This window comes from Aptenodytes patagonicus, chromosome 6, assembly GCF_965638725.1.
Source record: "Aptenodytes patagonicus chromosome 6, bAptPat1.pri.cur, whole genome shotgun sequence".
Taxonomy (NCBI): domain Eukaryota; kingdom Metazoa; phylum Chordata; class Aves; order Sphenisciformes; family Spheniscidae; genus Aptenodytes; species Aptenodytes patagonicus.
This window is the reverse complement of record NC_134954.1, coordinates 57,275,705-57,295,388: the sequence shown is the minus strand read 5'-3', so window position 1 is coordinate 57,295,388 and position 19,684 is coordinate 57,275,705. Positions and strand designations below refer to the sequence as shown.

The window sequence follows — 19,684 nt, the reverse complement described above, 5'->3', positions numbered from 1 at the left end:
AATTTAGTTTACATACTTTTAAGGCAAACAATGAGATTTTTCCTAGCAAAACATGCATGTCTAATATGAAAAACTAAAATTATCTATCTATTTACATTCCTATGTTCCATAGCTACATTTAGAGGTTTCCTATATAATTCTATGTAAGGCTGTAAAACAAACGAAAAAACCACAAAACCCCTTACCTCTGGACAACTTGATTCTAGCTCAGGAGACACATTATTAAATTCCCCTGCTTTTTTGCAAATGTAGAAAGATCTGTCTTCACATTTTTTAACCTTCCAATGTCCCTCCTAAGGGATAAAAAGAAGTATATTCTGTACATAGTCATATTCTCATGCATTTCTATACATACATTAGATTACACTCCCTCCTCCTGTTTTAACTTTTCAGTTAAAACAAGTAATCTTTCTCACTCTATTCATTTATTTAGCCTTAGATGGACCATTTATTTCTACTAACGCTGTCAGCAGGACTTTTCAAATCAATCATACAAAAGGGTTTGTCTCTTTGAATCACACTCTGGGATGTAATGCATCTTAATTACCTAACACTATGGCCATGCCAGAGCACTTACTTTTCAGAACAGATAGGAACTTTCTTCCTATCTATTATAGTTCTTTGTAAGATTAATCTTCATATTTGAACAGTCCTTACTCAAGGTATTACAAAGTTTGTATGATATAATTTTCAGACATCTATACATACTGGACACGTACCAAAAATAATGCTTGAAGAATTTTATCTTGAACGTCCTTTTTCTTTGTATTTTACATTTTCATTTGTTTGTTTACACTTGCAAACTGAGTAAAATATGGTTTTGTGCATCTAAACCCCACAATTTTACCAAAGTCCTATTTTCTGCTTCCAATGGGAACCCACTTTTCCAGGTCACTGTAATTGTCTTGGCTTTCCCATGAGTTAAAGATTGCAACCTGGACCCACTACTGGAGAGACAACAGAAACTCTTTTTGATACAGTTTTCACACTTACACAAAACATACTTTACAAAAAAAATTTGTTTATAGTGCTACTTACGTAAGTCACGTATTAGTGAATTTAAGTACTGTTAATTGTAAAAGTAAAGTAAATTTATGACCAAATTACGAAAAAATTGACAGTGCCATGAATACCGATAAGACAGGACATAATGGTATTGGAACATTACTCCCAGTTTTACAACACCTGACTGATTTGGGGTCAATCTTACTGCTGTCAACTTCTATAATTTTATGCAGATCTAGTCTACTATCTGTTTTTGAAAGATGCTACATAAATTTATAAATATTGACAGCAAGATAAAATAGGCACAGCTGACAGTTTTTCAAAACATGAATTTGAAGCTTTCAAGTCCAGAACTGATGCATCATAAATTATGATACTTGGATTTTAAATTACTTTGTCTTTATCAAAATACCTACTCATATTTGTTCTCTTCCATTTGGCAAGCTTTATGTACGTAACATTTTTTATTGAACATAAGCTCAAAATCTATGATTAATTTTCTGTGCATCAGTGCTGCAGAATGTATTGCTTTCTAAAGGCTACATTGCATTTATCACAACATGAATATATTATGAATCAAAAACCAAATTCATACTACAGGTCATGGTTTAAAAAAGTACGCACAGTGAGAAAATACATTATTATGAGCTAAAATAAAAGTGTCTGCCTAATTCTTTCAAAAAGAAAAGGAAACTTACAGATCCTTGTGCTGAAACACAGAGTTGTCCTGTTCTTTGAAAGGTGTTAGGTTCTTGGCTGTGCCAGTTAGAGAATTTTACTGGGGTGCTATCTGACCACTCAAAAACAAGGGGGGCGTTATTACTGTATAACCCAATCCATGTTTCATTTACATTTTCTGTAAAAGAATAAGTCAGTTCAGATTTTAATGGTGAAGAAATAAGGCCTGTTGTTCCTGTAACATCAACACCACCATTAAAAATTAGTCATGGGATTTTCATAAGAATTACCTTCTTCCAGGAAAAAAAAGACAGCTGTATAAACTTTAGGAAACCTTACCAAGGAGATAATGGTCTACTGCCCTTGAAGACTAAATTGTTTCAAAAATAGATCAACACACGCGATAATATGCTTTGAAATCCTGAAAAACACAAATCAAGAGCATATGCACTTTTTTGAAGTGCATGGGGCAGAAAGCCTGACATGGAAGGGAAAGATTTCTTCTTGTAACCTTCCATGGCACACTCAGCTTTAGGTTTCTCTGAGCGATGTTTCTAAGTTCCAGTGACAGCACAGCTGTAGCCACGGTGGCTGGCAAACATAGGAAAGACAAGGCTTGAGGTTTGATGTAATGTCTTACTTGACCCGCTACTACAGCCAGAAAAATTAGACAGGCTTTCAGGCGTGTAAGCCCTTCTCCTGAAGAGAAGCCTGAAGCAGGTCTGCAATAGAAGCAGCAGACTTTGAAGCTGAATACAAGCTGAGAACAACTACATCCGTCCATTACAGCATCTCTGGAAATACCTGTATTTGGTATCTATGGAGGGTGTTAGTAGAGGTGAGGAAGATGATACAGTGGTTAATCTCCTAAGAGAAAGACAGACAGGACAGCAAAGAGGATTGGTGGCAGGAGGAATGATAATGGGAGATGATGTCCAGTAAATCCAGCGTAACACACCATCCTGCAACCACAGCTGATGGGACAGAGTTGATAAAACATGTCACTGTGCCCCAGCTCTGGTAAGCTTAAACTCATGGCCAAATTGTGCAGCTCTGCCAGCACACCGATGTCAGCTGGAGGCACAAAACATTCACTTTTCTTTGCTGCTGTTATGACAACAAAAGTCTTGGCACTGCTGCACTGAAGAGCTTTTGTTCATTAAGTTCCTTGTATAATTATGCTACCTCTTAGGACAATGTGGACTAGCAGAACTCCTTTGATACACCCTGCTGCCATCAAAGGGGACTCTGCCAACATACTAGCAGCAGCTGCAGCAACTTTGCAGTGTGGACAAGGCCAGCTTGTATGCAAAAGATACTCTGAGTTATTGTGGCTTCTAAGCACAACTCTTGCATAAGGATGATCGCTGAGTATTTTGCAAGTTTGCAAGGAACTAGCCAAGAGCAGGAAAGGACAAAAGCCATGTTTACTGTGGCCTCACTGTGTTTACTTTGTTGATTCATTTCTTCATTTCAAGTATGGTTATTGGAGAAGGTGATGCTATACATTTTTAAGACCCCTAGGAGCAGCATGCATCATGCTGTCTTTTTTTGTAAACATCATTGGGGTGTGCCATGTAATATAGTGCTTAAGTGGCTAACAATGTTAAAGGGCTGCACAAAAGAGCATCACAAAACACTTCAAGAAACACTACACACTTGAAACTAACTCCAGAAAACTCACCACTTTCAAGCAAGTTAAGGAGCAGCTCTGCATCTGCCATAGAGGATATACTAATGAGCCCGCTATTGTCACTTTGGCATGAGATAAAAGCATCGTTCCAGCTCTTCTCCTCTTTAGGAAGTCTGTAGCAGTTGCGATTGTGTGGGTACCAGCCGGCATCACAACGAGTGGGATAATACTTCCATGTATCTTTTAATTAAGCAGACAAAGTTTGTGTATATTAGATAGAATTGCCAAGGTTATGCTATGTTCATAACACATGCAGAGCTATTTTTTTATCTTCAAACGCTGAAAACAGAGTCGTCCAAGATGACTTAAGGAGGCCAAAACACATGCTCTATGGAACATCACCTACCAAGCAAACTGAAATTTCTCCCACTTTATTTTATGATTCAACCATTTGGGCTGCTGGACTAGTGCAAACACACTAATAGATCTGTTACTCAGTTTAAAACATGTTGATCTCCCTTATTACCTCTGAACCTGATTCAAAGCCAGCTAAAGCCTTTTCAGATGCATTACCTACAAAAAGTTTGGGTAAGTCCTTTCTCATTATCTGAAACAAGTAAGGAAACTTTCTTCTAAGTTATCAGGAAGAAGTTGAACCTATGTAAGTTGTTCTTATCAAAACAAAAATTAATGTTCTAATAAACTCAATTCTGTGTTTAACTTTCCCACAGAATGGGAGTCTGAGGCATTCTATGTATTATATATCCTATACTCGTTATATAAACACTTTAAAGAAATATATGTACAATGCTTTTTTGTATATCAAAAGTACAGCATGCCATAAAAAACACTGCAAATTTTGAGCTGCATTTATATAATTTTCTTCTCTGTGGGCCACTGGTTAATTCCATTTGAAGCTGAAAACCTATTTCTAAACTCAAAAGTGTGGCTTTATTGTAATATAAAGAGAACGAGCATTCTGTAAGCCTCTGATCATGTAAGGAACCAGTTAAACGCTATGTATATTAAAATTATTTGTTAGTTTTAAGACGCTCAACATGTTTTCCAGGACTGCATTGAAACAGAAGAAAGTGTTATTACATCAGTTAAAGTAAACTGTATTCAACTTAAACTAGCAAACCCCTACATTTACTCCAGCTAAGACTCTCTTCTGCTAACTTTTTATTCAGGTGGCTTCCTCTTGTTCTCCTTCCACACTCATAAATAGGATACAGTAGCACTGAAAGACTTACCCAATGTTTCACGCTCTGTCTTATTTAAATATTTTTTGCATACAAAAGGCAATCCAGATTCACATAAATAACTTTGCCAGCCGTACTTCAATTTTGAATTAATCACTGCACAATGATTTTCTCTAAAACGGTTATCAGAGACATCTGCAAACACATTTTTGAGAAGCACAAAATTACAAAAAATCAGTTCTTACTTGTAAAATGGTGGTGTAAGGTTCTCTGCATCTTACTGAATGAATGTATAAACATCCGTGCACACCCAAACTTCTAGTAGTATTACACCAATACTATGGACAGCTAAACATTGACCATGATTTATACACGTGTGGCAATCCCTCCTTGGCTGCTGCTATCAGATAAGAGGCTGAAATAAGCTCTAGTGTCTGTTATATCTGCTGCTGGACAGACCTCAAAATGTAGCAAATCAAGTCACAAAGCTCGTGTTAATGTGCTAATGTTAATTACAGCATGTAAATGTAAACAAATTGAAACTGCTTTCCTCCATGAAACCAGCTAAAGCATAGCTTTTAAATATGCAACTGGTATCTTAAAAACACCTTTAAAAGCAAACGACGAAAGGGCTAGATCATTAATGCTTTGAAAAGATCCGTCTCAATTGATGCCACATCCCTAGAAGGGGCTTTTAGTTCATGAATATGAGTAAATATTTCTACAAAAAAAAGAGGTACACTCGTTTGCTTGATTCACTTTTCAAATGCAGCTGTAGGAACAGCAGTCTTGTATCAAGCTGCAGTTACAGAGAGCATATAATTACACTGCTATAACATATCCAAGAGGAACATCAAGTACTTGCTCTCCAGTTCACAAACGCTAGCGGTGCTCCATCTGACCACTGCCAGCCAGCATCTTCCTCCAGGCGATTCAGGCCCGTCCACAGCATCACGTCTGTGGCGTTTAACTGCCCTGAAACAGCAAAAATAAATGGAGTAATACTTCATGCTTTCCCCGTGTTTTAAAATATCTACAGGTATAGATCTGCTGTCCTGACTTGTTACAACAGGAATAAAACAAAACTTCAAATCAGTCTCCAGAAAGTTCAGGCTGTTTTTTCTGTCCTTAGAAAAAGTCTATTACTTTGTTAATTAACACAGAGATGAAAAGGAATAAACTCAGAAGTCCACATCCTTCAAAAGCTATTCATCCTGCAAACCCTTCCTGCAGAAGTTGTTGCTGACCTTAGAAGTTAAATCTAGAACAAGCAGCTACATAAACGCTAGCCTGTTTCAGCTTTCCGTAAACCAAACAACTTTCAGTCCCTTTACAGCCTGCAGGCATATCAAAAAGCTAGTGAAATAATTTTAAAAATTTCCTGTTAACTTATATCCTGCAATTGAAAATCAGCAATAATGAGAAACAATGGGCAAGAAACCTGAGGCAGCCTTTCGCATCACAGCTCTACCACCCGTTCCTCCGCTTGGTCCTCTCCACACACGCTAAAATACCCACGAAAGCCATGCTGTCAGAAGGCTCTGCAAAATTTGTCTGAGATGCTTGCTGCACGGGGGAAAGCAAAAGGCTTATCAGAGAAGGAATACCATCCATTTATGAAAACAGAGTTGGCATTTTTTCCATGCAGGACATTTACTTCAAGCCTGCAGAAATGTTCTCGTCGTTCACATTTGGTGACGTCCAGCTTGCAAAGAAAACTTAACAGGAGAAAGGGACACCAGGGTACACTGCAGAGAAGGTGCAATTATACAAATATTTGTATAATTCTCCAAAGAAAACAAACACACTCCATAACCACAGCTGCAAGAATGAATGGGAGTCTCTGTGGGGAGGGAGAATTAAGACAATTACACCCTCACATAACACATACCACCACTTCTGCACTCGGGTTATTAAGGTGGTAACTTACCTTCACCCTTGCTTTTGCCAACAGCTCTACTGAGGTGTGTTATGTGACGAAGCCTCGCAAGCAGCAATGGGAGAGACATCACACAGCGTATTAAGCCCCAAAGCTTACCCCTTTTTCATGGGTAAAGAGGAGATCTAACTACAGGTTTCCTACAAGGTCCCCAGAGAAATGTCTACTCACTGCTTAAGTTACTTATGTAGTTCTGCTCTTCAGGGTCGGTGATGCTCAGCAGGTCTCCTCCTTGCAGCTGACAGGCGGCCTGTGCCTCACGCCAGGTCAGCACAGATGCAAGGTTGAACTGGTAGCAAAGGTGCGTGTCGGGGTTCTTCTTCCAAAAAACATCGCAGCCGCTCTCTGCTCAAAAACAGACTCGTCACCAACAGCCCAAGACTACAAACTAATCAGAAATATAACACCTTGAACAATTCAATTAATTTACGACAGTAGCATCCCAATGGAAGCACGATTATGAACTCCTTTCATGTTCCTTTGTTAAAGAACATATGGAAATAGGGCACTAACGGAACAAAATGTTGTTCCATATTTCATATGGTTGATAAAATACTCAGGAGCTGATCTGCAGCTGGTGGTGATTTTCACAGCTCTCATGAAGCCAATGGAGCTATGTTTTAATTTACATCAGCTGATCATTTGTTCCTAAAGCTGAATGTTGAAATATTCAAACTATGAACACCTCACCCAACTTGTGGAGGAGCAGTCACTGGATGTCCAGATAGACACAGATAGAACCTTGTACTCAAGAGAATAAACTTCTATAATTACAAAGTATAAGCAAGGCTGAAAATACCATCTATTATAATGGTTGCCCAGAAATCCCCATTACAAAGACTCATTCACAGCTGTTTTTAAGATGCTTTGGAACAGAGATCTGAAACGTAGCTTGAGCAGGGAGGGTTTCTCCAAACCACTTCTGCTGATAGAAGATACTATTTTGCTTATTTATGCAAGAAGCTGGAATAGTCACGAAGATTATACATCCAAAATCTTTCCAATAACAAGTATTTTTAAAGCTATTGCTTCTAAGTGTTCTAGGCCCAAGACACGTCCAAGTAGTGCACAGAAGAAAAGGAATGTGCAAGATGTAATGCAGCCAAAAGCAGAACGTCACTTTGCAAGAGCAACCCTTACTTTACATGCCTCGGAGAAGCTCCCTATGTATCACTGGGACAGAGGAGAGAGAGGTTTAGCTGCCGGGCAAGGTCAATGGGCTGCGCAGAGTAACATCTTTTTGCTCACCCCCTGTAGTTTTGCTTTTGGGATGAGGACTTGGGTCTCCAAAGGCCAAACGTGATAAATTATGATAAAATTTGCTGAAGTCTTCTTTTGCATTTTTTTAAGAGACATTCCCCTCTAACAGAAGGGAAGTAATTCAAAACAGAGTGCATCCTAGAATTACTAATGAAGAGCAAAGATACTCGGGGGGGGGGGGGAGAAGACAAGCACCATCTTACCAGCATTTGGGCAAAACCCCCATTTTTCATCTTGTTCATAGTGAGTTGTTGTGGCACACCAGTCAAATTCCTTTCCATCTCTGGTACACTCATAATACCACTTGTTGTTATATTTAAATGGAAAAATGCATGGGAAACCAAAAGAATTTCCCAGCAAGGTGTATGTTTCTGGAATAAACAAAATGCAGAGATTAAAAGAATGCAGACTACAGAAATTTCTTCGCCCCCATATTTCATTATTCCCGTTTTTAGCAGCAATGATAAAAATAAAATGTCTAAAGTTATTTTCCAATTTTAATTTATAACTGATAACACAGCATTACAAGTTTGAGCAGTATAACTTCAGTGAACAGAATTTGGAAATAATAGTTTATGAAATTTCTCCATGAAACAAGGCACATTCTCATAACTTACTACAACTGAAAAAAAAGCCAACCCAAAACCTGAACAATTAACATATAAAATCTGCACTTACATTCAGAACTACGTAAAACAATAGTTAGCACAATCACTACACGCTCAGATGCAAACTCTACTTTTTTTTTGTTAGTCTATGACAGACAAGCAATTTAGCATTATTTCCCCTGCTCCTCCCACTCTTTATAAAGTGGATTTCTAATGTTTTTTCCATTCTCTTTGTCATTCTATGGGAAAGGAAATGTGAAAGACAAAGGAATATTAAATAAACTTTTAAAAATAAGTTTTTATACCACGGAGAATAATAATCTAGCTAAAGAACTGATGTTACATACATCTGTTGTCACAATCAATTAATGCCTTATAAAATATTTAAAATATTTTCCTATTGTACTTTAAGTATCAAAATATTGAGAGAATCCAGTGCAACTGAAAGCTGTAAAAGCTTTACCTCAGTGAGTGTCTCCTTAACCTCAGAGCTTTTACAAAAGGTCAAAGAACCACAATCACACTTAGAATGAAATTGTTTGTCAAAGATCCCATGTTGATAGCCTAAAGATCAAAGTCCTTCAACTACAGAATCAGTACATACTGCCAGGTTCCTAGAGGTTTCCAGAGTTAATGGCTGGCTGCACACATATAAAAAAGCAGTTTACACATTGTAAATCCCCTTTAAAGCCTTCTGATATGAACAGATGATACAAAGAACATGGGTTTAAAAAAAAAAATCAGGATTGCTTCTCTGTCTGCCCGCTACCATGCTGCTAGCTACGGAGGTGCAAGGGATTATCTCAGTCCTGGCAAGAAACCAAATTCAACAGCTATAGACCTCTCACCACAGTTATATACATTTTTTCTTTGAAGGTAGAGGTGCCGCCCCAACCCGGTGGACTAACAGGCTGGCTTGCATTTGCATGTGCATAAGCTAAGGTAGAAGGAGGAAAATAGAAATTGGAGGTGAAAGAGATTTTGCCAACGCAATTAATTACTTTGGTCCTGAAACTAGGCTAGAAGCATCTGCCTAAGGCTGATCATCTTCTCCCAGATGTTGCAGTACTAGGGCTAAACCAGGTCTACTTTCATCTCGCTATGTGTACATAGCAAACGTGTAAGACTTTTGGTGGGTTTAAGTATTTTCTGTCTGGTCTTAAGTATAAACTCTGCTAGGTTTTAAAGAGGTTGGACGCTGTAGTGCTTTCCCAGTTATCACAGCTCCTAAAGGAACAACTTTGGAGTTAGCAGAGGCCAAGCCCAGCTACACCTACAGAGGAAACCACTGAGACCAGATCTGCAACACAAACACCCAGTTCAAATGGGGAGAATCAACAGCTCTAGTCTGAGACACGCTGTGCAAACATTAAGTCTTTCGTTCTACAGAAATGCCGAGGAAGGGGTCAAGGTACAGTCTGTCTGTTGCTGTTTGTAGTCAGTGGGTTTATCTTTGTCCTTATACCTGGAAAACTGTTCAGGTCTGCAGACCTGGATCTTGACATACATTCCTACGCCTTCACTAGCTGTAGAGCAGGATTAATCAAAAGCCTGATCTCTGCTCCAAAGTTTGGCACGTTCAGAGTCCAGGTGCTGAACGTTGCAAACATTCGGTTCATGCACGCTGCAATCACAGACTGATTTTCAGTGATGAGAATTCCAAATCCTTCATTATCTCTCTTTGGGTTTATCTGATAATGAAAGGTGCAGGACAGGCAACAGCAAATCCTTAGTTCCCCTTTTTATTTTATAGAGGATTTGAAATGAGCATTTCCTGGTTTGCAAGGATACTGGTGCTTTTTTGGGTCCATATAACAGATAAGGAAAAAAATCAATTGTGTGGTATGCTCACCTCAACCATTGCATATAAAAAACCCAAACTTTGAGTCCCAAACCACAATAGAGGCTGGAAGGGATAATAAGCACCTGACCTTGCTTCAAAAGAACTTTTGAAAACTTTTCCCATCTACATTTCTATGACAAAATTTTATTTTTACCTTGAAATGGGTGTTCACAAAGGTCTTCATCATAGGACATGTACTGTTTCCACAGACAAGTAGATTTTTTTTTGGCCACAATACGTTTGCTGTTTTCAACGGCTAATCTGTACTCTGATACACCAACTAACGCTTTTCCATCACAATTCCACCATAACGAGTATTGAGTTGAATCACATTCAAGCATACTTAGCGGCTGTTCTGGTCTACTGATGTTCAGTCCTAGACAGGTACTTGTGCCTATGTTGAAAAGACGGCGATTGGATACCCATTTCCATAACATGTCTTTTGAGAGTTGACCGCAGTCTGCCAGAACAAGGCCAACTGTGTCCACTTTAATGCACATGTTGGAGTCTTCACTTTGGATAATAAATATCCCTTTATCTGTAGAGGGGGAAAAAAAAAGTTTCAGTATGTAGAATACTGCAATTGATCAAATAGTATCGAAAGACAAATGTTTTAGTTGGAGCTATTTAGGAAGAAAACTGAGAATATCCATCAGAATAACTGGCACTTCAGAAAATAAGAGTACTGGTCTAGATTTACTGCCAGCTGAGTTTTTAACATGTGGACCACTTGCAAGATCATAAAAATAAGGCGAAGTAATAATTCTCAAGTTGGATAGCCAAAAAAAAAATGGGGTCCCCAAAAACATCAGTCATGTTTAAAGAAAAAAACAACACTGGTCACCAAGAAATACCCAGTAATGGAGTACAGGTTTAGGTGTTACAAAAAGTCATACTGTATATTGTAAAATAATTCGGGGGGGGGGGGGGGGGGTGGAAAATGCAATTAAAGTAAAAGCGAAAAAGTTTAAGGCTGCCTGCCATATTCTCTGCCATATTCATTCTCCACTCTCTGCAACTATAGAGGCAGAAAGAAAATATTTTGCATTGTAAATAGGATACAGAAAGGGTAGATTTATCTATACCATGACAGCTGGTGGCCAAGGGTTAAAGTATGCCTTCCCTATTGGATGCATATTGTTCAACCATACATGACTACCCTGGACCGCAGCAGATGTTGTGGGGTTAGCCTGACATCCCGGCTTTCTTGGAATCATGTAGAAATTCACTGAACTATGTGACATCACATTATAAGTATGTGAAAAAAAAGTCAGCTGTTTAACGTCTTGGGAGCAAATGTTTAACTGAGCATATAGACTGAAAAAAATGAGGGCAGCTGAGGAACTGGCAATCAGCAAAATATAAACCTGTAACAGTTCAGCTATTTCACTCTGAAATCCAATGGTAATTAACCCATGGAGTTCCTCTCACGTTATAGGCGAGATATTTATTTTATGCCTCAGGAGATTATGCATTGAAAACCTGAGCAGCACTTCCATTTTGCCTTGAAATTTTACAGTGACGATTTCTGCCACGTGTGCTTTCTAGCTGCTGTAATTCACTACACCTAACATCCTGAAGCAGTAACTATAATAAAAAAACCCTCTCAAACTGACATAGCTCACATCTAAAGTATGAGATGCAGAGGTCCACCCAGGTGCTATGTCTGGGTTTAGTACATACAGTTTAGGTGTAGCTCTAGAAGAGATTTTTCAAGCAGCAGTGGGACAGTGCTGTGTAACAGACTGACAGGAGATCAGCTCACCAATACAACGTGCACACAAGCAGAACAGAGAGGATATAGATTGTGGAGAGGTTTTTGGTTACAGATTCTGCACAGAGCACATCAAGCAGTCTGACTTACAGAGAGGACAGAGTCACACCGCAGATTGTATCACTGGTAACAGGGACTGTTTTCCACATGGCTATAGGCATTGGTAGCTTGTGATGGTGTAGGAGCAGGGGCAAGCCTTTCTGACTGGCAGTAGGTGAGAATCAGCCTGTTACATGTCATTGCATCTCCCAAGCACCTAGCAGCTGTCCTAGGTTAAGTCCTTAACCATTTGGGGGAGAGCAAAGTTCCTTTAATCCATGGTATCTGTACAGTGCTCAGGTGTCTGAGCTCACTGAAAAATCATCAGACAACTCTCTGTGACAGGTACCCAGCTTGGCCCTTGGCTTTTGAGTTTTCTGTGAAGTTGTGCAGTTTGTGCTGGTTTCATCCTTCTTATCCAACCCAATCCTCCATGGGCGACACAGACGTCTCTATCTACGCGGCCAGAAAGGGTTTCTGCCTCTCATGCTAGGGTATATCATTCCCACAGCAGTCTTATCTTGGTTGACCAAGAAAATACGCTGTTCATTTGCTAGATAAGTAGAAGCTGGGATGTTGTTAGCACCAGTAAACACTGATTAATGAGGTTAATTCACCATGATACTGGGATTCACACTTAAATAAACTTCTTATGCAAACTCTCAATCTCTCTACCTTGGCAGCCCATGACAGCTCCCATACAGCAGCTTCCTCGGGATGGGGGGGGAGCAACACCACAACCCAAAGGTGAAGGATTCTCAACCTTTGAATGCCTTTATCTGCAAGGCTCTTAAGAGTTGCAATGACTGCTGAGAAAAGATAAGGGTCTTACACAGTCTACACAAATAACCCAGCTGGAGGATCTCTGTGAATAATAGCATGCTTCCTTTTTTCATTCTGCAGCAACTTATGCCAAGAACAGCCTGACCATAATTCTTGAGCCACACAGCCCCCTTCCAAATGTGGTTTCCGCTCCCCAACTACAAAATGCAATTAGCAAGAGAGTTGTGCTGGCCTGAGGACTGCCAGGTAATTGCCAGCTCAAGGCAGAAGTAAGACACGAGAGCTGGCAGGCTCAGTGACAGCTCCACAGGCCCCTGCTCAGCCCTCTCCTCAAGTGGGGCAATGAGACAACTGGAGCAACACCAAGCCTTGGGAACGCCTCTAGGGCTCCCCTCCTTTCAGCTTGCGAAGCTACGCCATCCATTTTACAGGTGCTGTCATAGAAGGGTTTTGTTACAAAGCTCCTGGGGTCAGGGAGGATTCCTGGGCCCAAAATCCTGCAGCTGAAGAGCTGCGAGGGGCTCTATAAGCTCGCAAGCCCCAGAGGACCCAAGCAGAAAAGGAGATATCCTATGCTTTAGGAACTGACAGGGCGGAGGGAGGCCTTTGGAAACATCCCACTTCTCCTAACGTCCAGGCCCCTCCATACAGGGACAAGGTGACAAGAAACAAAAGTTCCAGAAGCGAAGCCTCAAGCTGATGTGAAGCCACAGGTGAAGAGCTGATAGCTGACCAGTACCTCCAAGTTCCTGTTTACTTAGGTTCAACATAGCCACTCGCGAATAAACGGCTGTAACAAGGAAAACGAGATCTTCGTTTCCTTCCTCCTCACCTCCCACTTCCTTCCCCCCCAAAAAGCAGTGAGAATTGCTTATGTGGTAATAGAGGAAATTAGCGAAATTAATTGGAAATGAGAAAAAAATCATCTGTGTTCCCAGGTCCAACGAAAGCAACGGGGAGCGGAATAATAAGCAGGGAGGACGAAAAGGGCGCAAGGCACAGCCAGCGGGGCAGGTTCGCACGGGTTCAGTGCTTGCCCTCGGCCCCTCGCTCCTCCCAAACCCCTCGCCCCTGTGCGGGGTGAGACCTTCACCCTGCCCAAACCCTCCTGGCCGGGGCCGGGCTAACCCCAGCAGGAGACTCGCCCTCGCCTTGACACGTCCCGGCCGCCCGCAGCGCTCGGAGCCGCCGGGGCTCGGGGGAGACGCCGCGGAGCTTCCTCCCCGCTGCACGCCCCGTACGGCGCTGGGGAGCGGCCGGGCGGCGAACGGCTCAGCCCGGCGCGGAGCGGGGACGCCGCCGCTGCCCGACCAACGCCGCCCCCCGACCCGCCGCGGGGCCCCGCGGGGTGCGCGCCCCGCGCCGGCCCCCCCCACCCCCCCCCCCCCGCTTCCCTCCCCGAGCCGCCCCCCGGAGGCGTCACTCACTCCGAAGGGAGGGCACCTCGTCCCGGCTGAGGGCGGCGGCGCCCCGCGCCGGGCCGCGGCCGCCGAGCAGCAGGCAGCACGCCAGGAGCCGCAGCCGCACGCCCAGCATCGCCGCGGCACTGCGCCCACCCGCTCCCGCGCCGCGCCGCGCCGCGCCGGGGGACTGGCCGCGCCGAGCCCTGCCCCGGGGAGGGCAGAGGAGCGATCCCACCCCGGCGGCGCCCCGCGGCGGGGAGGAGGGGCGGCCCGAGGGGGAGGCCCGCGGACTCCCTCCGTGCGGCGGCGGGAGGGGCGCGGGGGAGGTCGCGGCAAGTCACGCTGGAGCCGCCCGCCGAGCCTTCCGCCCGCGTCCCCCGGCGGGGGGGACGCCGCCGGCGACCGCTCGGCTGGGCTTGGAAGCGCCGCACATGCGGCTCGGGCCGTCTGCCCAGGCCAGGGTTGTGGATTCGAGCGGACAAAAAGCTCTGTATTAATCTTATTTTCCATCTGAAAACACTTTCTCATGCCTACGCTCCAGGTTCTTCTATCCTAAAAAGAACCAGAAAATGACACGGGGACACTGGAGGTGGGAGACCAGTGATAGCGCAGTCCGTGTTCACAGGCTTGCTGCTTTGTCCCTGGGCACCCCTGCTTTTACAGACCCCCACTCAGAGACTTGTTTTTATAGGTAGGTCAGCTTGTCAACTCGAAGTCATTTTACATTTTGGCATGGAGAAAAATAACTGCCTTCTTCCATTTTGTTCATCTCTGTCTTCAGTTGAATATTCACGGGAGCTGCCCCACTCGGGTTGAGTTTCAGCCTTACGGAAGATATGAATAGCAGAGGGAAAGTGGAAAGCAGAACATCTGGGTTAAAAATAGACTAGTTTTACCGTAATCAGCAGGACAGTTCGTTTTTGATCTGCATAAGCATGTTTCTGCATTGTTCTTTATGCATAGCAGACAAATATATAAATGCATACATAAATGTATAAAAATAAATGTACAGTGTTGGAGCATAACTGAACTGAGCCTCTGTTCCCGCATGTCCACCTCAATTGTAATACAAGGATGGAAATGGAAACCTCTGGGTTTGGGGGGAGCTTCTCACTGGTAGTTTGGTAGAAGAAGGAATTGAGAAGCAAGGGAAGCCGAACACTCAGAAAGAAGCAGATAACTGAAGAGGTTTCTCCCAGTTTAACAGGCGATAAAAATTTCTGGCAGAGAACAAACAGCAGGAAACATTGCTGAACAAGCTGTTCTAGAAAAGACCTGACTTTGCAAGACAGAGGGTTGTAACTCTCAAGGAACCGTAATGTACCTCTCAGGAAAGCTGCAGCTTTCAGAGAATTTTGCATTTTGAGAGAGAAGCTTGTTACTGAGCCATTTATGAAAATCTGGCCACTCGGAACTGTCTACATCTCTTTAGGAGTATTTGGCCACCACTTTGAATACTGAGCTCCAGAAAAGGGCTCTCTTGCTCCAGAACCTGCTTCTGGGTCACACTGAGAGATCGCACTGTGTTTGTGGTACTACATTTAAAAATAAGGGTGCCAGTGAGAAAAAATGAGGCTGCTCTGGGCTGTGGGAAGGAGCCCCGCCTCAGGTGGATTTTTCTGCTCATTTCAGTAAGATCAAAGTAAGCACGTTCTGATTACAGATTCCTAATAATGAACATCTCAACAATGTGTTTGTAAATATTTTACTAAATGCAAATTAGCAACTTATTAATTCTGAGTAGTTTTCCTTGCTTCTTTTTTTCCTTTGGTATTCAGATCTTCTTCTTTGGCTAAACAGTTTTTTACTGTCTTGGATCTATTCTGTTCTTACTAAACTGGTAAATCCTTTCTAGTGCAGCTGCAGTTATACTGGCCTGGGCATTTATAGATAAGCTATATCTACTTAATTAAAATAAGACATCTTTGCTGGCATGGTGGCTTGTAAAACCAACATGGTTGGCAACATTTTCTGAAGTAAACTTGATGTCATAGTTTATATTATCTTGCACATTAAATTGTATAACTTTCCAATTTTTATTTATGTATTTATTTATTTATTTATTTGAAACTTTACCTGTTTTACTTCAAGGCATTTGCTATAATGTTTTGGCTCCTTTATTTCATTTTCTGTCTGGAATGCACTTTTTGTAAATATTTTTCTCTTAATTTCTCTGTCGATTTTTACTGTTGAATTTTTACTGTTGCTATAAATTGAGCATGTCAATGATCTGTTCTCTTTCTTTTTGTATATACTTGGACCCATATATATATATATGTGCACTTGCCTGAGCTGATCTGCCTTTGTTGTTTAAGTACTCTACACAGATGTTCAATACCTTCCCCTGTCTTTGCTTAGACATTGACTCAGCCTTCTGTAGGAGGCCTGTACACAGATATGAACCCAGTGTGTGCTCATGGCCCTCAGCCATAAATACAAGTCCTCATCAAATTCACACTAATTCTGTTTTCTTACAAACCCATTGCTTTTCCAAGGCGCACACACAGATCCAGTGTGTCACGTGCTCAGTATCTTCTCACACAGTAATTTCCGTTCATAATCTGAAGTCTGAGGGCAGGTCTCATATTTTTTTTCCTACCAGCCAGAATGGGAATACCAAACCAGAGAACAGCTAGGAAGAAGAATCAGGACCAAAATTGCTTGCAATAGCCGTGCCCAGCAAGCAAAACTTCCATCTTTTTCAGAGGCACCGTCCTAGGTCCTGTTTAGCTCTGAAAAATGACAGTTCCCAGGCATCTGGGGTCAACTCCCCAGTTTGTATTCATCTTCCCTTTCACTTAAAAGTTTTCCTGTTTACCCTAGACACAGAACTACTCTCATTTATCAGTTCTGCCACTCCAGTTACACCTGGCTACAGGCACTACAGGCACTGCTTCCACCTTCCCTACCTCCTCTGACACATCCCAGCCACGCCCAGCGACACCCCTTTTCCTTTTGGCAGCTCTGCCTGCGTGTTCCTGTTACACCACTCCATCCTCCCGTGCTCCCAGGCAATCACTGCGGCTGCCAGGCTCTGCAGTTTCGGTCCCTGTCAGCCCGCATCGGATATGACGACCCTACGGGACAGCTGACACTGGCCAGCCTCAGGTTAACTGAAAACCCTAGTTGCAAACTGCCGGTTTAATGTTGACGAGTCAGAATGTGTTTTTCTAAATGTGACTCTTAAGTTTTATTAGTTAGCCGTTCATAGCTTTAGGCTGGAAACTTCTTTTTCCAAAATGAAAAACTCCCTTGTAACGGTGACACCAAGAGCGTTAATACAGCCCTGTGCTTCCCAAACTCTGCTAGATAGCTGCTATTCCTGCACGGACATGAAGTGGAGAGAGTAACTACCTACGTGGCTGTTACTGTGCCACATGAGCCGCCTTTTGGGGAATCCTCACCTTTCCAACCCCTCCGTCAGTCCTCTCCCAGTAAATGCTCACTTGACACAAATCCAGAATGGTTTGTTAGAATATAGATGCTTTATTATTGGATAGAATTTTTACTGTTGCTATAAATTGAGCATGTCAGACTGGCTGTTGATTGGCAGAGGTATCAAATTCAATAGCAGACAAATGTTTATGTAATCCATCCGATGCAGCATTAAAGGAAAAAATCAAATATGGCAGTACTTGCAATAAAACAAAACTGGGTAATGGGGCCAGAACTGCCTCTGGCCCATCCTCATTAGTTTCTCAAAGCCTGTCCTCACCTTATCCTTTCCCTTTGAGAACCTTGGCACAGCCGTACCTGGTATGTCATTCATCCTTCCATGTAACACAGTCATTTTTTTGCCATTCTTGTCCTTTTCTCACAAGGGTTCCCTTTCCACACTTACCCGATACAGTACTGCATACAAAATCTGCCCGGCTTACCTGTATTTTTCCCATATTCAAGGCTCCTTACCTATTTTTTCCCATATTCAAGGCTTTTAAGGAAATCCTCACTTTACTAATACGTACACACTAATACCACGTGTTTCACATAACTTTAACTACCTTGCAGCTAAAACAAAAAATACACGTACGCTTATAAATTATACACACTGCAGTTCCAAATGCCTCTCAGCAGTGGGGCCAGAAGGACATCGGTAAAATAGAGGGTGAAAGAGTTCTTTGCAGAATCCCAAATGTGCTGTCAGCATCTCTGCAGGGAACGCCAAGAAAGCAGAGAAGTGGCTGTGGCTCACGCTCGCCCTTTGAACATCCTCTCTTGCACTCCTTGAGGAGAGGGACACTACCATGTTGTGCAGGGAACAGTCCTGGATTTTTCCTCGGTCGCCTTTTGCTGAACTTCTGAGAAAAGCCAGTGTTAGGTCAGGACTTTGGATCGGTAGAGCAAAACTAAATCACACTGGGACTGTGGAAAGGGGAATTACATGCAAAGAGCAAATACTCAGTTTTTGTCTGCAGTCTTCATGCAGCTTTTAACCACTTCTGCTCCCAGCTGCCCCACATCTGAATTTGTTGGCCTAGACAGCCTATGCCTAGAGATATTTTGCAGAGTATTTCTGTCCCTGTTAACTAGCGCAGGTTTACAGAGCTCAGAGCCGTAACATACAGCTGATCCACTGGTTAAAGCATTTCAAGAATTTGTCATGTAACTGACCTCACTGTTTAACTTAAATCTTCAACTCTGGCAAAGAAGCTAATTTGTTGCTTAAATTTTAAACATGTATGTGCTTATAATGACCTCAAGCCTTTGTATATGTCCACCTACATCTCTAAGGTAACTGAGACATATAAGTACTTTGCTAACCTGGGGCCAGCATGCTTAAAACATACATGGCTGCCATCAAGGGAGACTTCCATTGTTAGTACTATTATAGTGAAATCAATAGTAGAATAAGACAGACAATTTTTGCAAAGGTTTGCTACAAAAGAGTAGTTAGTGTATTCCCAAGAAAAGCTGTTAATATTAATTGTAGACTTGTTTACTGAACAAACCTATGACTCATTGTACTCAATACCAGAAATTACACATACTGTGATCAACAAATGTTATACTTTTTAAATAAACCAATAAAGCCATCATTTAATTGCTTAGCAGACATTTTAGAATAAATACAAATCCCATAAAACTTTCACAACTTTTGTTTCATGGTCTAAATGCACCTGAGAGACTGATCGTTTTCTCTGTGTTTCTTAATCATATGCAAACAGGTTTGTAGGCAAAACCGTTCCTGATTTGTTTGGCCAGATGTGTCTTCTACGCCGTGCTAACCAATTCCTTAAGTACAACCCCTCTTCATTTTATGAGAACAAAGCTTCGTAAATCAGGGTAATAGGGAATAACCAGGTTCCACTAAAATAAAAAATGGGAGTGGACATTGATTCTGACAGTGAAGCATCGAGGACGCTGATTTTTATCAGCTCCAGGAAAACTGATGCTTTCAAGCACAAGTCCTGTGTTGTTCCCTCCACGTCTGCATGCCCACGCTGCCCCACAAGCCAGCGCTGGCAGTTTGGCAGCAGAGCTGCAAGGCAGCACAGCAGGAGTCCAAACCTGCAGTTG

The 19,684-nt window shown here is 42.2% G+C and overlaps 1 protein-coding gene across 1 annotated transcript in view; it reads right to left on the bottom strand.

The window, feature by feature from the left end:
• The window catches only part of PLA2R1 (phospholipase A2 receptor 1), a 45,241-nt gene extending 30,941 nt beyond the window's left edge, over positions 1-14,300 (bottom strand). Inside the window, exons 1-9 of the mRNA XM_076342786.1 lie at positions 14,192-14,300; positions 10,323-10,706; positions 7,921-8,088; positions 6,629-6,802; positions 5,380-5,493; positions 4,570-4,713; positions 3,368-3,556; positions 1,704-1,861; positions 186-293 (exon numbers count right to left, since the gene is read on the bottom strand). Coding sequence (XP_076198901.1) covers positions 186-293; positions 1,704-1,861; positions 3,368-3,556; positions 4,570-4,713; positions 5,380-5,493; positions 6,629-6,802; positions 7,921-8,088; positions 10,323-10,706; positions 14,192-14,300 — 1,548 coding nt within the window. The remainder of the gene's footprint in view (positions 1-185; positions 294-1,703; positions 1,862-3,367; positions 3,557-4,569; positions 4,714-5,379; positions 5,494-6,628; positions 6,803-7,920; positions 8,089-10,322; positions 10,707-14,191) is intronic.
• Positions 14,301-19,684: the final 5,384 nt, after the last annotated feature.